The 16,178-nt window shown below is 41.7% G+C and overlaps 1 protein-coding gene across 1 annotated transcript in view; it reads left to right on the top strand.

Annotated features, from left to right (window-relative positions):
* The window catches only part of adgrv1 (adhesion G protein-coupled receptor V1), a 176,827-nt gene that overhangs the window by 19,687 nt on the left and 140,962 nt on the right, over nucleotides 1-16,178 (top strand). The window contains exons 8-19 of the mRNA XM_063017738.1: nucleotides 140-469; nucleotides 1,244-1,420; nucleotides 1,505-1,728; nucleotides 5,038-5,164; nucleotides 5,422-5,607; nucleotides 6,037-6,217; nucleotides 6,630-6,793; nucleotides 7,636-7,759; nucleotides 7,846-8,106; nucleotides 10,695-10,821; nucleotides 10,918-11,135; nucleotides 12,553-13,299. Of these exons, the coding sequence (XP_062873808.1) occupies nucleotides 140-469; nucleotides 1,244-1,420; nucleotides 1,505-1,728; nucleotides 5,038-5,164; nucleotides 5,422-5,607; nucleotides 6,037-6,217; nucleotides 6,630-6,793; nucleotides 7,636-7,759; nucleotides 7,846-8,106; nucleotides 10,695-10,821; nucleotides 10,918-11,135; nucleotides 12,553-13,299 (2,866 nt within the window). The remainder of the gene's footprint in view (nucleotides 1-139; nucleotides 470-1,243; nucleotides 1,421-1,504; nucleotides 1,729-5,037; nucleotides 5,165-5,421; nucleotides 5,608-6,036; nucleotides 6,218-6,629; nucleotides 6,794-7,635; nucleotides 7,760-7,845; nucleotides 8,107-10,694; nucleotides 10,822-10,917; nucleotides 11,136-12,552; nucleotides 13,300-16,178) is intronic.

The raw sequence follows: 16,178 nt of genomic DNA, 5'->3' as shown, positions 1-16,178 counted from the left end.
ATACTTTGGACCATAAGCTAGAAATGCCTGATAGAATGTCTGAGGTTGGGTACAAGGCAGTTGTACCAAATAAGCTAAAAAAATATGTATTGTACTATTATATATCAATTGTCTTCATCTTGCTTTCCTTAATCCCCAGATGGTGTTCTACATCCAAGACAGCGACGACGTCTACGGTCGATTCGGTTTTCATTCAGCTGAAAGACAGAGCATACAGAGCCAGCCTGAGGGGAGATTCCTCTCCCTTAGCTTTCTTCGTGAAGGGGGCACTCTGGGAGAAGTGCGTCTGGTGTTTACAGCCCTTTACATTCCTGTAGGATCCCTGGACCCAGCTAGAGCTCGGGATGGGGTCTTGAACGGTACCAGTGCCAACAGCTTGTTGTTCAGTTCGGGTCAGTCGAGAGTGCAGTTAATCCTGCCCATACGTAATGATGCATTCCTGCAGAACGGAGCCCACTTTTTGATACTGGTAAGCCCACAAACCTTTCTGCACTATAATACTCCCACTATGTAAAAAAAACAAAAAAAAAAACTAGATGATTTACATGTCAATAATTGTAATGGTATTCTTTAAGGTGCTTGTCTTTTTTCATGTTGTCTCTTCAGACTTGTAGGAACAAACTCAAGGGTTCTAACCCCTTTTGTTTTAAATACAAGAGTCTCTTAATGAGCTTGTCTGGCATCCACCTTAATGCATTAATGTGAAGACTTTGGCTTAGGATTTGTGTTGTTGCCCAAACAAATATCCTTTTAATTAAGCATGGCTAAGAATTTGACATGCCCCAATGAAAAAAAACTGATATGGTGGAACCTTAAGAGGTCCTTCTGAGAAAATCAACAAGACACACATACATAGACGTCTGTGTAACAACGAGAAGAGCTTGTTGGAAAGGTCATAGCATGTAACTTAAGATCTTGTTACCTTGATGTGATGAACATAAGAACACTGAGCTTGATCTTGACTTTTTGGTCCACATGTTGCAAGTCTGATTGCAACTAAAGGTAGGGTTGCACAATGCAGTATTTGGTGGGGGAAAGGCTGTGCACACCAGCACCATTAACTAACTGTGAAGCATGGTGGAGGGAACATCATGGTTTGGGGTTGCTGTGCTGCCTCTAGGCCTGAACTGCTTGCAATTTAAATTTGTATTAAGTGGTTTTACACTGCTTTGCTCATCTGGCCCTAATATTTTCTGTTCACAATTTAAAATAAATACATTTGCACAATATCTCTTCTCCTCAGCTGGACAGTTTGCAGCTGGTGAACATCACTCCTCCCATCCCTTCTGTAAGCCCTCGCTTTGGAGGGGCTACCAACATCTCCCTGGTTATTACACCAGACATTGCTAATGGAGAGATCGGCTTCACCAGTAACCAGACGGTGGTGGCAGTAGAACCAGAGGAATCAAACACAAGCGTGGTATATTACATCTAATTTGATCAAGTGTATCACAGACTGCAGATATGAATTGATTTTTGTATAACATATTCTGTATCTACCTAGATCGTTCTTCCTCTGAGAAGAGATGGGACAGATGGGCGAGCCGTGGTCTTCTGGAGCGTCCGACCTGTCGGGGAGAACAGAGTCGATGTTACTAGAGATGACCTCTCGCCGTTTGCTGGTTCAGTCACGTTCCTGTCAGGGCAGAGTGAAGCGAACATCACCATCACTGTCATGGCTGATGATGTTCCGGAGATCAATGAGACGGTCTTGCTCACTTTGGACAGGTGCTGATTAACACATAGCCAATAATCTAAATAGGCACTTTTTATTTATTATTGCACAATTTGTTAAGATGATATTGATGCTTTATTTGGTCCACATTTGTGGACAGTTAATTTAATTGGGTTAATATACACCGATCAGCCATAACATTAAAACCACCTCCTGGTTTCTACACACACTGTCCATTTTACCAGCTCCACTTACCATATAGAAGTACTTTATAGTTCTACAATTACTGACTGTAGTCCATCTATTTATCTACATTCTTTTTTAGCCTGCTTTTACTCTGTTCTTCAATGGTCAGGACCACCACAGAGCAGGTATTATTTGGGTGGTGGATCATTCTCATCACTGCAATGACACTGACATGGTGGTGGTGTGTTAGTGTGTGTTGTGCTCGTATGAGTGGATCAGACACAGCAGCGCTGCTTGAGTTTTTAAATACCGTGTCCACTCACTGTTCACTCTATTAGACACTCCTACCTAGTTGGTCCACCTTGTAGATGTAAAGTCAGAGACGATCGCTCATCTATTGCTGCTGTTTGAGTTGGTCATCTTCTAGACCTTCATCAGTGGACACAGGACGCTGCCCATGGGGCACTGTTGGCTGGATATAATTTTGGTTGGTGAACTATTCTCAGTCCAGCAGTGACAGCATTGCTGTGTCTTATCCACTCATACCAGCACAACACACACTAACACACCACCACCATGTCAGTGTCACTGCAGTGCTGAGAATGATCCACTACCTAAATAATACCTGCTCTGTAGTAAAACAGATGAGAAACAGATGGACTACAGTCAGTAATTGTAGAAGTACAAAGTGCGAGTGTAGAAACAAGGAGGTGGTTTTAATGTTATGGCTGATCGGTGTACAGCGCCAGTAATAAAAGTAAAGTCAGGGAGACAAGATGAGAAATTATATAAACCCTAGACAACTCATTTGGGATATTGGAATTCTAATATAATTAATTCTTACACATCCATTTTCTGACCTTGTTATTACACCTGTGGCTGTACGGGATTTAATCCCCATAGATATGTGGATTAGTAGCGTAGATATAAAATCTAGTTCAATGCCTTATCAGAAAAGTCTGTAAAAAGACTGTTTACCTTATAGCAATGGTGATATTTTTAGAATGAGATGTTTAGCAAGCATGTCTAAATGTTATGTCTGGGCGTCTAGACATAACATAATTTGTTTACAAATAAAAATGCTAATAATTGTGTAGCAGTTAGTTGTGAGCATTTGTTAATAATCATGGCTTCTTACATTGATCAAGCATAACATTATGACCACCTTCCTATGCAGCCCCATACACAACAAACTGTGATGCACTGTGTATTCTGACACCTTTCTATCAGAACCAGCATTAACTTCTTTAGCAATTTGAGCTACAGTAGCTCATCTGTTGGATCGGACCACACGGTTCAGCCTTTGCTCCCCACGTACATCAATGAGCCTTGGTCGCCCATGACCCTGTCGCCGGTTTACCACTGTTCCTTCCTTGGACCACTTTTGATAGATACTGACCAATGCACACCCCACAGGAACACCCCACAGGAGCTGCAGTTTTAGAGATGCCCATTTTTCCTGCTTCTAACACATCAACTTTGAGGATAAAATGTTCACTTACTGCCTAATATATTCCACCCACTAACTAACAGGTGCCGTGATGAAGAGATAATCAGTGTTATCCACTTCATCTGTCAGTGGTCATAATGTTATGCCTGGTCGGTGTATTTATTTTGAATAGTTGTATGTAAGACGAGGTTTTCTTTAAAGCCGTGACCTACGTGCCCTAATCGTTCATTCTGTCTGACTAAAAAACCCCTCTGTTATTAATGAGTTCTGACGGGAACGCTCCTTCTCGCCTCCCACTCTTCCATTGCAGGGTAGAGACTGCACGCTTTGTAGTGTACTTTGGGTAAGTGTACACTAAAGACACTCTGCCCTTTTGTGTGCTGTGAATCAGCACTCTGTGTGATGGAGCACTTTGGACCATGCTTTAACATTTCGATGGGGGAAGCCTTTTTCATCTGGGTGTGTGAACTAAAGAAAAAAAAAAAAAAAGGGGTGTGTGGGTCTGTGTGTGTGCATGCAAATGGATTGTGCGTCTATAGAGCGAATCAGTCAGGCCCAGCCTGTTGCTTTTTTTTGTCATTTAGCACCTCATTTAGCCACTTCCTTTCTTCCCGGCTGGAAAGCCATCAGTGTTTGTATGCATGCGGTGCATCCTCTGAATGCGTTTGTTTGGAATGCCGCTCCCTGTCTTGTCTTTGTCTGCCGTTTTACTAATTATCTTAGGCTTCCAGCATTGGCTCAGCCCAAGCCGAGCTCAGGGAAAACATTCACACCCCTGCTGGGTGGAGAGGGGCTTGTAGGCTATTGTACAACCTGGCTATGCACAGAAGCCCTAAAACCCCAAAGTTCCTAGTATATAATTGTAATTCTGTTTTATTATGCAAATTATAGTATAATACACTGTCGACTTTTGATGGCTGTGGCAGTATTATGATCTGGGGAATATTTTTGTGGCATTCTCTGGGCCCATTATACCTTGTGGAAGGTACTCTCAACTGATTTGGGTATAAATCAATCCTTGCAGATCATGTACACCCATACATGCTGTTTTTTCAGCAAGACAATGCGACATGTCACATGGCTAAAAATGTCCGACATTGGTTGGAAGTGCATGACCAAGACTTCCAAAATACAACCCTGGCCCCCTAATCTTCCAGACTTGAACCCAATTGAGCATGTGTGGGACCACCTCGATCATCGTGTTTGCTCTATGGATCGTCCCCCACGCCTCCTTTAGCAGCTGTGGGATGCACTGCAGTCAGCATGGCTCTAGATACCTGTGACAACCTACTAGGACCTTATTGAGTCACTCCCAGCCTGTGAATATAGTATAAAATATGTTTAATATCAATTGCTAACACACATTGTTCACTTTAAGAGCATTCGGAGCTGCCACATAGTTAATAACATTGCTACTGCCATTGCTATATTGCCTTGCTTACTATTGCACGTGACACCATATATCGAAACCTGGAGCTTTCTACCCCCGGATCCTTTTCTACTACCTCATATTTCTCATTTGCACATTCATACATATTTAATGCCTGTCCATATGTACCAATAAAGCATTGCACTTTGCATACTTTTCAACTGGACTACTTGTATATACTCTATCTATTTTATTTCCTAAGCAGAGCACAATGAATCTCATTGTACTTGTACAATGACAATAAAGGTGTTGTATTAATTTTGTAGATAAATATCTAACCTGTGTTTGATTATACAGGACCAATGTGGAGAACCAGATCCTGAAGCCTGGTTTCACCAGCCGAGAGATCGTTATACTGGAGAACGATGACCCTGGTGGAGTCTTTGAGTTTTCGCCTGTGTCTAGAGGCCCCTGGTATATCAACGTAAGTCCTCTGTTACCAAAGTTCTGTATTCTGAGTGGAGTTAGATCTAACTAATGAAAAATTATGACAGAAATTGTTTGTGCATATTCAAACTGCAGATATGCCTCTGGAGTTGCACAGTACGATATCTCTGTATATGACTACAAATAAACCTTGATTTGATTTGATTTTGTTGCTGTATTTTTCTGTTATTCTTGGTAAATTATCTATATAACATGAATAACTTTACTGATCTGTTATATGTGCCCTCTCTACAGGAGGGGGAGACAGTAGAGCTGAGGGTTATCCGACAGCAAGGCCAGTTGCTGAACCAGCTGATCCGATACACCGTGACACCTTCTGGAAATGAAGATTTTTATGGAGCCACAGGGATTCTGGAGTTTCAGCCTGGAGAGAGGCAGGTGGTGGTGGCACTGGTTGCCCGGCCTGATGGAATTCCCGAGGTAAAGCTAATTTGGTTATTGCTTAATGGATGTTTTTCGGAGAATGCAAAGTCGTGCAGTTACAGGAATAGTTCATCACATAAAATGAGCAATAGTAAAATGTGCACGACTTGTACAGATGTGTAAGTAATGTCAGCCTCTTTATAAAAATAAATAAATGTGGCATTTGATTCATTGATTCGAGTGGTCCAGGATAGACTTCACAACTTTAGATCAGACGTGAGGTCTTGCCTACGTCTTAGAAGGCTTAGTATAACTCTTGTGTTCATTGACTTTACTGCCTTGTTCTTTGGGGTTCCAGAGACCCCGGTGTTGTGTGGGTAAAATAAAATGACCATGAGTTCCAAACCTAAAGAGGGACCCATGGCTGACTATGGACCCTGTCATTGATTGAGCCATTGAGTGAGCTTCTTGTATGTGTATTTGCAGCTGGATGAATCGTTCGCTGTAATCCTTAGCAGCCACAGCACCCCTGCTAGTCGCCTGGGTAACCGCAGACAGGTCAACATCACTGTGCTTAAGAGTGATGACCCCTTTGGAGTAATCCAGTTCATGCAGCTGGACCTCAAATTCTCCATCAATGAAAGCAAAGGGATGGAACTTCATTCAGGTACACATGTTAGGTCTGTTTTAAATTTCTAAAATGCTGTCTGTCTGTCTGTCTGCATGCCTGTCTGTCTGTCTATCTGTCTATCTACCAGACAAAACAATTAAACTCTACACTTTCATAGTCACACAAACACACTAACCATTTGTACACACAAGTAAAGAAAGAAAGCAAATCAACCCCCTTGAGTAGCACTGTTACCACACAGCCAGAAGGTAGATTGGTCGGGGTCTCTTCTGTGTAAGGTTTACATGTTCTCCTCGTATCTGTGTGGATTTCTTCAAGGGTTACTGGTTTGTAATAGTCATCTGTGTGTTTGATTGAACTGGGGGTGGAGTTTTGTTTGATTAATCTATTTCATTGCTCTTTAATGGCATCAATTTATAAACAAATGGCAAATACGTTTCTGTTATAGCATCCTACCCCATTGTCAGAGGGAAAGGCCGCTTTGGGAACGTCTCAGTCCACTGGATTCTAGAGCCTGCCAATTTAAGCGATGTCAGCCCTGTGGAAGGGGAAGTCTTCTTTGCTGATGGGGAGTATCTAAAAAACCTGACCCTTTATTCCAAGCCTGATGAGGTAAAACCTTCTTTTGCTTCCAATAATATTACTACTATTTACTGATCAGCCATAACATCAAAACCACCTCCTTGTTTCTACACTCACTGTCCATTTTATCAGCTCCACTTACCATATAGTTCTGCAATTACTGACTATAGTCCATCTGTTTCTCTACATACATTTTTAGCCTGCTTTCACCCTGTTCTTCAATGGTCAGGACCTTCACAGGACCACCACAGAGCAGGTATTATTTGGGTGGTGGATCATTCTCAGCACTGCAGTGACACTGACATGGTGGTGGTGTGTTAGTGTGTGTTGTGCTGGTATGAGTGGATCAGACACAGCAGCCCTGCTGGAGTTTTTAAACACCTTACTGTCCGTGCTGGACTGAGAATAGTCCACCAACCAAAAATATATCCAGCCAGCAGCGCCCTGTGGGCAGCGTCCTGTGACCACTGATGAAGGTCTAGAAGATGACCAACTCAAACAGCAGCAATAGATGAGCGATCGTCTCTGACTTTACATATACAAGGTGGACCAACTTAGAAGGAGTGTCTAATAGAGTGGACAGTGAGTGGACACGGTATTTAAAAACTCCAGCAGCGCTGCTGTGTCTGATCCACTCATGCCAGCACAACACACACTAACACACCACCATGTCAGTGTCACTGCAGTGCTGAGAATGATCCACCACCACAGGTTAAAAAAGTATGAAGAGAAACAGATAAACATACTGTCAGTAATTGTTGAACTACAAAGTGCTTCTATATGGTAAGTGGACAGTGAGTGTAAAAACAAGGTGGTTTTAATGTTATGGCTGATCAGTGTATAATATTAATATATATTATTTTATACTTTAGGTGCCAGAAGCTGTTGAAAAATTCAGCATCACTCTTATTAATACAACTGGTGGTGCGAAGCTTGGAGATGTTCTGAAAGCCACCTTGGAGATTAACAAGAACGATGATCCCATTTACTTTGCAGGTTTGATTTTAAGGATTTGTTTGAATTAGTTTGAATTACAGTTTTATATTACCATCTAACAGTATTGTTTATTTCCATTGGTGTAGAACCAGTGATACAGACTGTCAGAGAGGGTGATGTGGCAAATCTTACCATTCTGAGGGCTGGGTTGGCAAGTTTTGTAGCCACGGTGATGTATCGGTTTGAGTTCGGAGGCACCTCATTGGGAGACTTTGTCGCCGTGAGCAATGATTCGATGCTGGTATTTGACTATGGTGAACGGATGAAGAATATATCGGTTGCTATAAGGAACGACGACATCCCGGAAACAGACGAGCCCTTTTACGTAGTTCTGTTCAATGCTACAGGTGAGTTACGTCCACAGAAAAAGTTTGTGAACCCTTTGGAATTGCCTACATATTCGCATTCATTATGGCAAAATGTGGTCTAATTATTATTACAAATTTATTAAATTAACTGATTCGTTATTCAATCATTGATGGAATTTATTTATTTGCTTATTTTTACTATTTTATCTCACCTTTTCACATATTTTAGCATAGCCAACTATTCTTTCACTGCTGGGGACCCCGATCTCTGCCAAGGAGGGTATATTTTGCCTGACACACGCTCCTTCCAATGTATGCGCAGCCCACCGACCCATTTTTATTTGCCTGTACTTTGGTAAATTTGCACATGAGGCCAGTTTTGTACATCTTCATGCTCCTCCACTTCTGTACAGGCACCTTGAGCTACTACCCAGGGTCCTTATGAAGCATTGGAGACCCCAATTCCTTTTTCAGTCCAGTCTTTTCCCACCCAGCAGACTAGTGGCCAATTTTGTCTGCTGCAGGTACTTCTAATTGTGTCTGTAAAGGGGTGCCCATCCGACCGGTGGCAAAGCCGAGATTCAAACTCAGAGTTCAGAATCCCAGTGCTGGTGTGCTATTATTGCTTGTGTGTTATTGGTTTAGGCAAAATCACATTTTATACTCATGATGCAGGAATCAAGTTCATTCCATAGAGTTCATAAGTGGAATTACACCCTAAATCAGCATTTTCATCCAGCCATGCCTCATTAGTAACTCAAATAAATATGTTTTGTGTATATTGAATGTGTTTCCATTTTCTCCATCTTTAAAAAGCAGTCTATTTGTTTCTGTTGGGCAACTGAATCGTTCAGACTTCCATTCATCCATGCAATGAGCCAAATAACGCACTTCATTTCCTTCTCCTTCAACTCCAGCTAATGAATCCACCTTATTTGGCAGTGACTTCAACACACTCTTGATTAAGCTCGACTGGTCTGACCCTGCAAAGCCCTGTCTAATCCCTGTATTGTGTAACACACATACACATGAAAAGAAGGCGGTACACTGTAGGAAGTTAATTACATATGCAGATTTTTTTTCTTCTTAATCTGTAAAGCAAACAACCCACCGAGTAGCTTCTGCTTTTAGTGGTGGAGATAATCACATGCTGGGATTATGCAAATGATTCTGGATTACCAACATCCACAATCAGGCAGTTGTTTCTACTGCTGTGATTAATATTTAGATTTATAATGATAGTAGTGCTTAGCCTAGGTGCTAAGCAGTGCTCAGATTTGTATGTGATTAAATTTACCTTAGTTTGACTGCACTAATTACAAACTGCATGATAATCTAGGGCTAGGTCTGGAATGCCTTTTTTATACTGTAATATATACAGTACATGTACATGTAGACACTACGGTAAAATTCTTCATTTCCATATGAGTCAGAACACAAAGGCAGTCAATGTACGGCACCCCTGGAGCCCAAGCCTTGCTCAAGTGCCCAACAGTGGCTGCATTGCACCTGAATCCACAACATTCCAGTTTGTAACCCACAGCTTTGGCCACTTGGCTACAACTGTTTCTGGCTACAACAGTGATCCACATGGACCTTATAACAGGGTCAGATGTAAAACCCAAATAGTCACCTTATGCTGAGGAAATGCAGATTATCAGGTGTAATCTTCCAATTATGAGCTGCAAGAATGTCCACAGTCTTGGATGTGTTACAGTGAAGATAAAAAAATAAAACAAATCCATTTTCTCCCCTTTTTATTCCCTTTTAGCTCGTCCAATTGCCCAATTGCGTCACGCTTCCTCTCCACCAAGGCCGATCCCCACTCTGATTGAGGAGAATGAAGCTAACCCATCCCCCCTCCGACACGTGGGCAGCAGTCGTATGCATTTTGTCACCTACACTTTGACGAGTGCAATGCGGATCAGCACTGTGTACGGAGAGACACACCCTGACAGCACTCTTTTCCCGTCTCTTTGCAGGCGGCATCAATCAGCCAGCAGAGGTCTCAACCTCATCAGCCATGAGATAGACCCTATCCGGCTATACCCACCCCTATCTGAACAACAGGCCAATTGTTGTTCATGTGGGTGCTCAGCTCAGCCGGCAGGCAGAGCAGAGATTTGATACGATGTATCGAGATCTGGTGTTCAGAGCGTGTTTTACCGCTGTGCCACCTGAGCGGCAGGTGTATGCTAATTTTTGACTGCAACTGTAAATGTCCTTTGAATGAACTCTCGCATCAACTCTGGAACTATGTTTACATGTTCTTTATAATGATCAGGTGGTTCTATGCAGCACTTTTACAGCCAAGTCTGGGTTGAGCAGTATTATAACTTTTACATTGACCAGATATATGATATGATTGGATGTACATGTAGCTTTTTTGAAGAAGCAAAATACACTATTTACGTGATTTACATTGCACTAGCTAAAGTAGCCTGCCAGCCAAAAGTTGAGCCTGTGGCTGCATTAAGCATGAAGGGCTAAAGTAGGCAGCCAAAAGTTGAGCCTGTGTTATTAAAATTCAAAAATTGCTCTGGACTGTCTGACCCAGACAGTACCAGCCTGGTATGCTTCTGAGCGAAAGACTCTAATGTGACTTGTGGTGTGTTACGTATGTGCAGGCGATGCTGTGGTTTATGGACAGGATGCTGCCACTGTGGTGATTGAAGCCAATGATGACGCCAATGGGATATTCAGCCTGGATGGCACTGAGAAGCCTGTAGAGGAGGGCAAGTCCAACAATTTCTAGTAAGAAACCACAACAAGAACATACAGAACTCACTAAAGTTAATTACAATGGAGATTTGTAGTCTTATAATTGTATCTGTTCTCAATGGTATCCAGTGTTATTAGGGAACGAGGGCATTTTGGCAACGTCACTGTGTTCTGGCAACTGTTTGTCAATGACACTCCTCTCGAGCCCAGTCAGGAGTTTGTCAACACATCTGGATTTATAGTTTTCACCATGGGAGAGAAGACCAAGCCAATAGTTCTGGAAGCCATCTCTGACAAACTCCCAGAGTTCAACGAGCTGTTCCAGCTGCGGTTAATAAACGTCTCAGGTCAGTGACAATCAACAAATGACTGTGTCAGCAGTTAATGTGTGTTGAGAAGCATAAAACAAAATAGCAGTTGTTTGAAACCATTAAACATTAAGTAGATCTACTTAGAATATTACAAACCATTATGGGTTTTGACTGAATTTTTACCCTCAAACAGTTACAAAAATATTAATATTTTTTAATTTGCAAACAGTTCTATATAATCCTGCTCTTCCATAATAGCAGGAAAGCTAGCTAACTGCCAACTATGTTGGCTCGCATAAAATGATTGGGACTTATTTCCAGTATCACTATCTGTCAGAATACATTAATATTTGTCATGACTTTGGTTAGACAAGTATATAGAGATTTATTTAGTACTATTTAAATATTTGACACAGTGTATTTGATGTGAAGCACCAGTGTGAGGTGAGTTACAACCAATGCATGATGTTTATAACCATTATTTTATGTAGGGTGATTAGTCACCTCAAAAGTCAACTTTGTCCACCTGATTGGGTCAACAGGTAGATTTTGATGGACTGGCAGACTGTGCATTGTTTTGTTTTTTTCCCAGTCAATGATGTACCTATTGGTAAATATTTATGAATGAAAGTTAGCATGTATAGGATTGGCTAGTATCTAAATAACCCAGTCCTCAGTCTTCAATGGTTGAATATGTTTAATCTAATAAATAAAATATGGGGGGATTGATTCATTTTGGCTTAAAAGCTAGCTTGTAATCTTACCGCCAAATCTGTGTCAGTATGTATAGTGCCAAATATACAGTACGGTGAATGAGGTCTTGGGTTGATGAATGGTTTTGTTTGGTGTACTTGGTTCCAGTGAGTGAGGGGCATTATTATTTGCTGTGGAAGTACTTGACGGGCGCTAGCAAACATCTAACAAAAAAGTTAGCAATCAACCTTAAAACTTTCCGGGGACCTCTGCGTCTGTATATTGGATTTGATTGCCTTATAATTGTGGGGCTTATAAAGGAATTTTACTTCTAACATAAGATTTGCTCAAAAAAACCTTTAGCCCTAGGCGATGATACATTGGTACCCTGTAACTCGACGTCCCCTAAACTGGAAATCTTTGAAACTCAACACCCTTCGTGGAGAAATTTGTACCCTTGAACTCAACGCTTCCCTTAAATTCAACATGTTTAGTTAAACAGTTTGTTTAATTTCACATTAGCAATGAACAGACATCATCAAAGTGCAAATATTAATGCATTAACAGGTTTCCAATACACCAGTCCCAGAATCAATTGACGTCAAGTTTTAAGGTACCACTGTATTCTTCTTACATATGTACATATGAGGTCTTTTTAAATAAGCATAATACTTAATTATTGTATCATGTCCTGGCTATGAAACTCAGTTTCTTCATTGGCTACTATTTCTTTACCTGTATTTTACTTCTTGTCATGTAGGTGGGTATCCTGGTGAAGGAGGCAAACTATCCATCAAGAACCTCAACGCCTCTGTCCTAATCCCTTTCAACGATGATCCATTTGGAGTGTTTGCCATTGACGAGAACAACCTGGACCAAGAAGTAGCAGAGGACGTCCTATCCGTGGATGACATGTCTTCAGTCACGTCCTTCACCATCCTCCGCAATCAGGGCACTTTTGGAGACGTCCGTGTGGCATGGGAGATCCTATCAGAAGCTTTTCCTCTTGGTTTACCACCGATGGATGACTTTCTCCTGATGGCCACGTTCCCTGAATCCGTCAAGCTCCAACCCCATGCCAGAAGGCACCATTCTGGAACAGATGCCTTCTTCTTCCCCGGCCTCCTCGGAGCTTACGGGACCATTGGCGCAGAAGCCCAGCCAGAGGCCGTTCCTCACAGCCTGGTGAACTTTACCTTCTCGGCCTGGCTCATGCCCAGACCCAACACGGATGGGTTTATTATTTCAAAAGGCACCGCTAATGGAGCTATGTATTACGGAGTGAAAGTCCAGACGAATGATTCCCATGTTAGCGTGACGCTTCATTACACGACCGTAGGATCTAATAGCACCCAGGTGGCAGGAGCTACGGCCATGAGGTTTGTAGAAGATAATGTGTGGGTTCATGTCATCATCGCAGTGGAAGATGGAATCATTGAGTTTTATTTGGATGGGAGCCCGATGCCTGGAGGAATCAAGAGTCTGAAAGGAGAGGCCATTATGAACGGTGTGTAAACTAAGATGTTGATGGTTTTATTTGCTAATGGTTGGGATTGTAAATGTTGCATTGCTTCATTCATCTTAATAAGCGTAGCTCAGAGCATATTCTTCTTCTTCTAAGCTGGTGGATTGCTGCTAAGCAGACGCAGAAGTGTATTTGTATTCAATTTAGTGGATTTTATTAGTATACTGTATGGCAAAAAGTATCCAGACACTTGACCATGAGCTTGTTGGACATTCAATTCCAAAACCATGTGCATTATTATAAAGTTGGCATGGGCAATTGTAGCCTAGCGGTTAAGGTACAGGACCAGTAATCAAAAAATTGCTGGTTCAACCCACACCACTTCCAGGTTGTCACTGTTCGGCCCTTGAGCAAGGCCCATAACCTTCGATTGCTTAGACAGTATGCTGTCACAGTACTGCAAGTCGCTTTGGAAGCTTCTGCGTCTTGCTTTTGTGGGAATCAAACCTATCAAACCTTGATTCATGCACATTTTTTTAAAGACACATTCATGTTGGCTATCACTTGGGTTTGATTCCCAGGTGGAGCAGTTTGCATGTTCTCCTCATGGCCATGTGGGTTTCCTTTCCTCTATAGTCAGGTTAATTGGAGATACTAGTACCCCTAGGTATGAGAGTGTGTATGTGTGTTTGCCCTGTGATGGACTGGCAACCTGTCCAGGGTAGCAATATTTGCTAAATTGGGCAGCACGGTGACTCGGTGGGTAGCACTGCTGCCTCATAGCAAAACGGTCCTGGGTTCGATTCCCAGGTGGAACAGTCTGGGTGCTTTCTGTGTGAAGTTTGCATGTTCTTATGTCTGTGTGGGTTTCCTCCCACAGTCCAAAGACAGTCCGGTTAATACCTCGTACGCTAGGAATACCCCTGTGTGTGTGAGTGTGGCGACCTGTCCGGGGTGTTTCTTGTCTTTTGCCCAGTGAATTACACCCACTGGGACCCTGACCAGGATAAAGCAGTGGTAAAGCAGACAATAAATTAACGAATAAATGATTTGGTATGTAAATAATGCACTATTAATAGTATAGTTACACTTTAGGTTATGTTATGCATCAAATGCAGTTTGGGATGCAGAACTCGCTGCGTCTGCTGTGTAAACAACGTCTGCTTGTCATGCAACATTAAATCTCTAATTTATGTACATCACTGTATAACCCCTGTATGGCCAGCTATGATCTACAGTATATATCGTGATTATGCCTGGCAAAAGCAAAGAATTGGCTTTGAACTGGGCCTAAAGAGTGATGGCTACAATCACAGGCTTTTTTAAAACCTCACGCTGTTAAACAAAAAAAAAACTTATATCCACAATACAAGCAAAACAACTTTATTATTAAATATAAATAAATTAATATTTCCTAAACGTGAATGTTTCAGAAATAGCCGTATCGTTCAATTTAGTTCTGCCAGAATTGTTTGCATACAAACAAATAATGGTGAACATTGTTAACCCTTTCTCACGGAAAAATGTAGTGTTCAAATTATTATGCTAATTTATTTAGCATTTATTTGCTAAATTGGGCGGCACAGTGGCTCGTTGGGTAGCACTGTCGCCTCACAGAAAGAAGGTCCTGGGTTTGATTCCCAGGTGGAGCGGTCTGGGTCATTTCTGTGTGGAGTTTGCATGTTCTCCCTGTGTCCATGTGGGTTTTCTCCGGGTGCTCCGGTTACCTCCCACAGTCCAAAGAGGCTCAGGTTAATACCTCATACCCTCACAACCTGTCCGGGGTGTTTCTTGCTTTCCGCCCAGTGAATTGCACCCATAGTGGGCAAACACACTCTTAGACCTTGACCAGGATAAAGCGGTAGTAAAACATACTATGAATGAATAAATGAATTTGCTAATTGTTTTTTATGATATGGCCTTAGTTGTGATCAGCAGCACTGTGTGTGTGTGTGTGTTCATATAACTGATGATTAGCAATGAGCGCTTATAAAGTATATTTGGTTATGATAGCTGACATTATTTTCCAGAGCACTGGCTGTGTCTCAAATCATTCTACATTATACAAAATGTATATATATACATATTAGGGACAGTAATGCGATTTTGTAAGCAGTCGTTTGGCTAAAAACATTCAAATTATCTAAAATTCACGTTTACGCTGGTGCTGACATTTTGTTGACCTGTCTTCCTCTCACTTTTTACTTCTCTGTGATCCCTCAGTCCACATCTGGTGACAGCTAGTTTGAAAAATTCACTGCTATTGAATAAAATGTCAGAGCTTTTATGCTTGAATGAGCAGATGAATGCTACTGTCCATTGTTAGCCACACATGAAAGCAGTTAGCAAGCTAGTAAAGCTTCCTCTGGAGTAATGGGAAAACAATGTGTCTTTTGTAATGAAGTGACATCTGCTGGGGGGGCTTCCTGTATATCTCTGATGTCGATTTGTATTGAGTAGATAGAGATGTGAATAGCTAGCATGTTTGACATGGTGTGGTAGCTATACAGATGTGAGCGATCTTTGTTAAAATGATGTTAGCGTTTGCTCAAGCGTGTTTCTGTCATTTGTACAGCTTTGTCAGTTTGAAAGTTTGACAGCTTCTGAATTTAAACACAAAAATAGGACAGATGAACTGATAGCACTTCTACTGTTGGGTTAAATCTACACTTTTAGCATTTTACAGTACATCTTAATGAAGTGTGCTTATTTACTGGTATTTTGGGTTGCCTGTTTTGTACAAAATACTTGTCATATTTTAAATGTCTAGAAGAGTAAAATAAGAGGTTTAAATACAAAAATTTACTGGCGCAGCAGTAAAAACACACGCTGGAACCAGAGCTGGGATCTCGAATACATCGTATCGGATCTCAGCTCTGCCTGCCGGCTGAGGCTGGGCGGCCTCATGAGCAACGATTGGC

This window comes from Trichomycterus rosablanca, chromosome 21 (assembly GCF_030014385.1).
Source record: "Trichomycterus rosablanca isolate fTriRos1 chromosome 21, fTriRos1.hap1, whole genome shotgun sequence".
In the NCBI taxonomy this organism is placed as follows: Eukaryota; Metazoa; Chordata; class Actinopteri; order Siluriformes; family Trichomycteridae; genus Trichomycterus; species Trichomycterus rosablanca.
The sequence above is the reverse complement of the archived record's forward strand: the minus strand, read 5'-3'. Positions and strand labels throughout refer to the sequence as shown.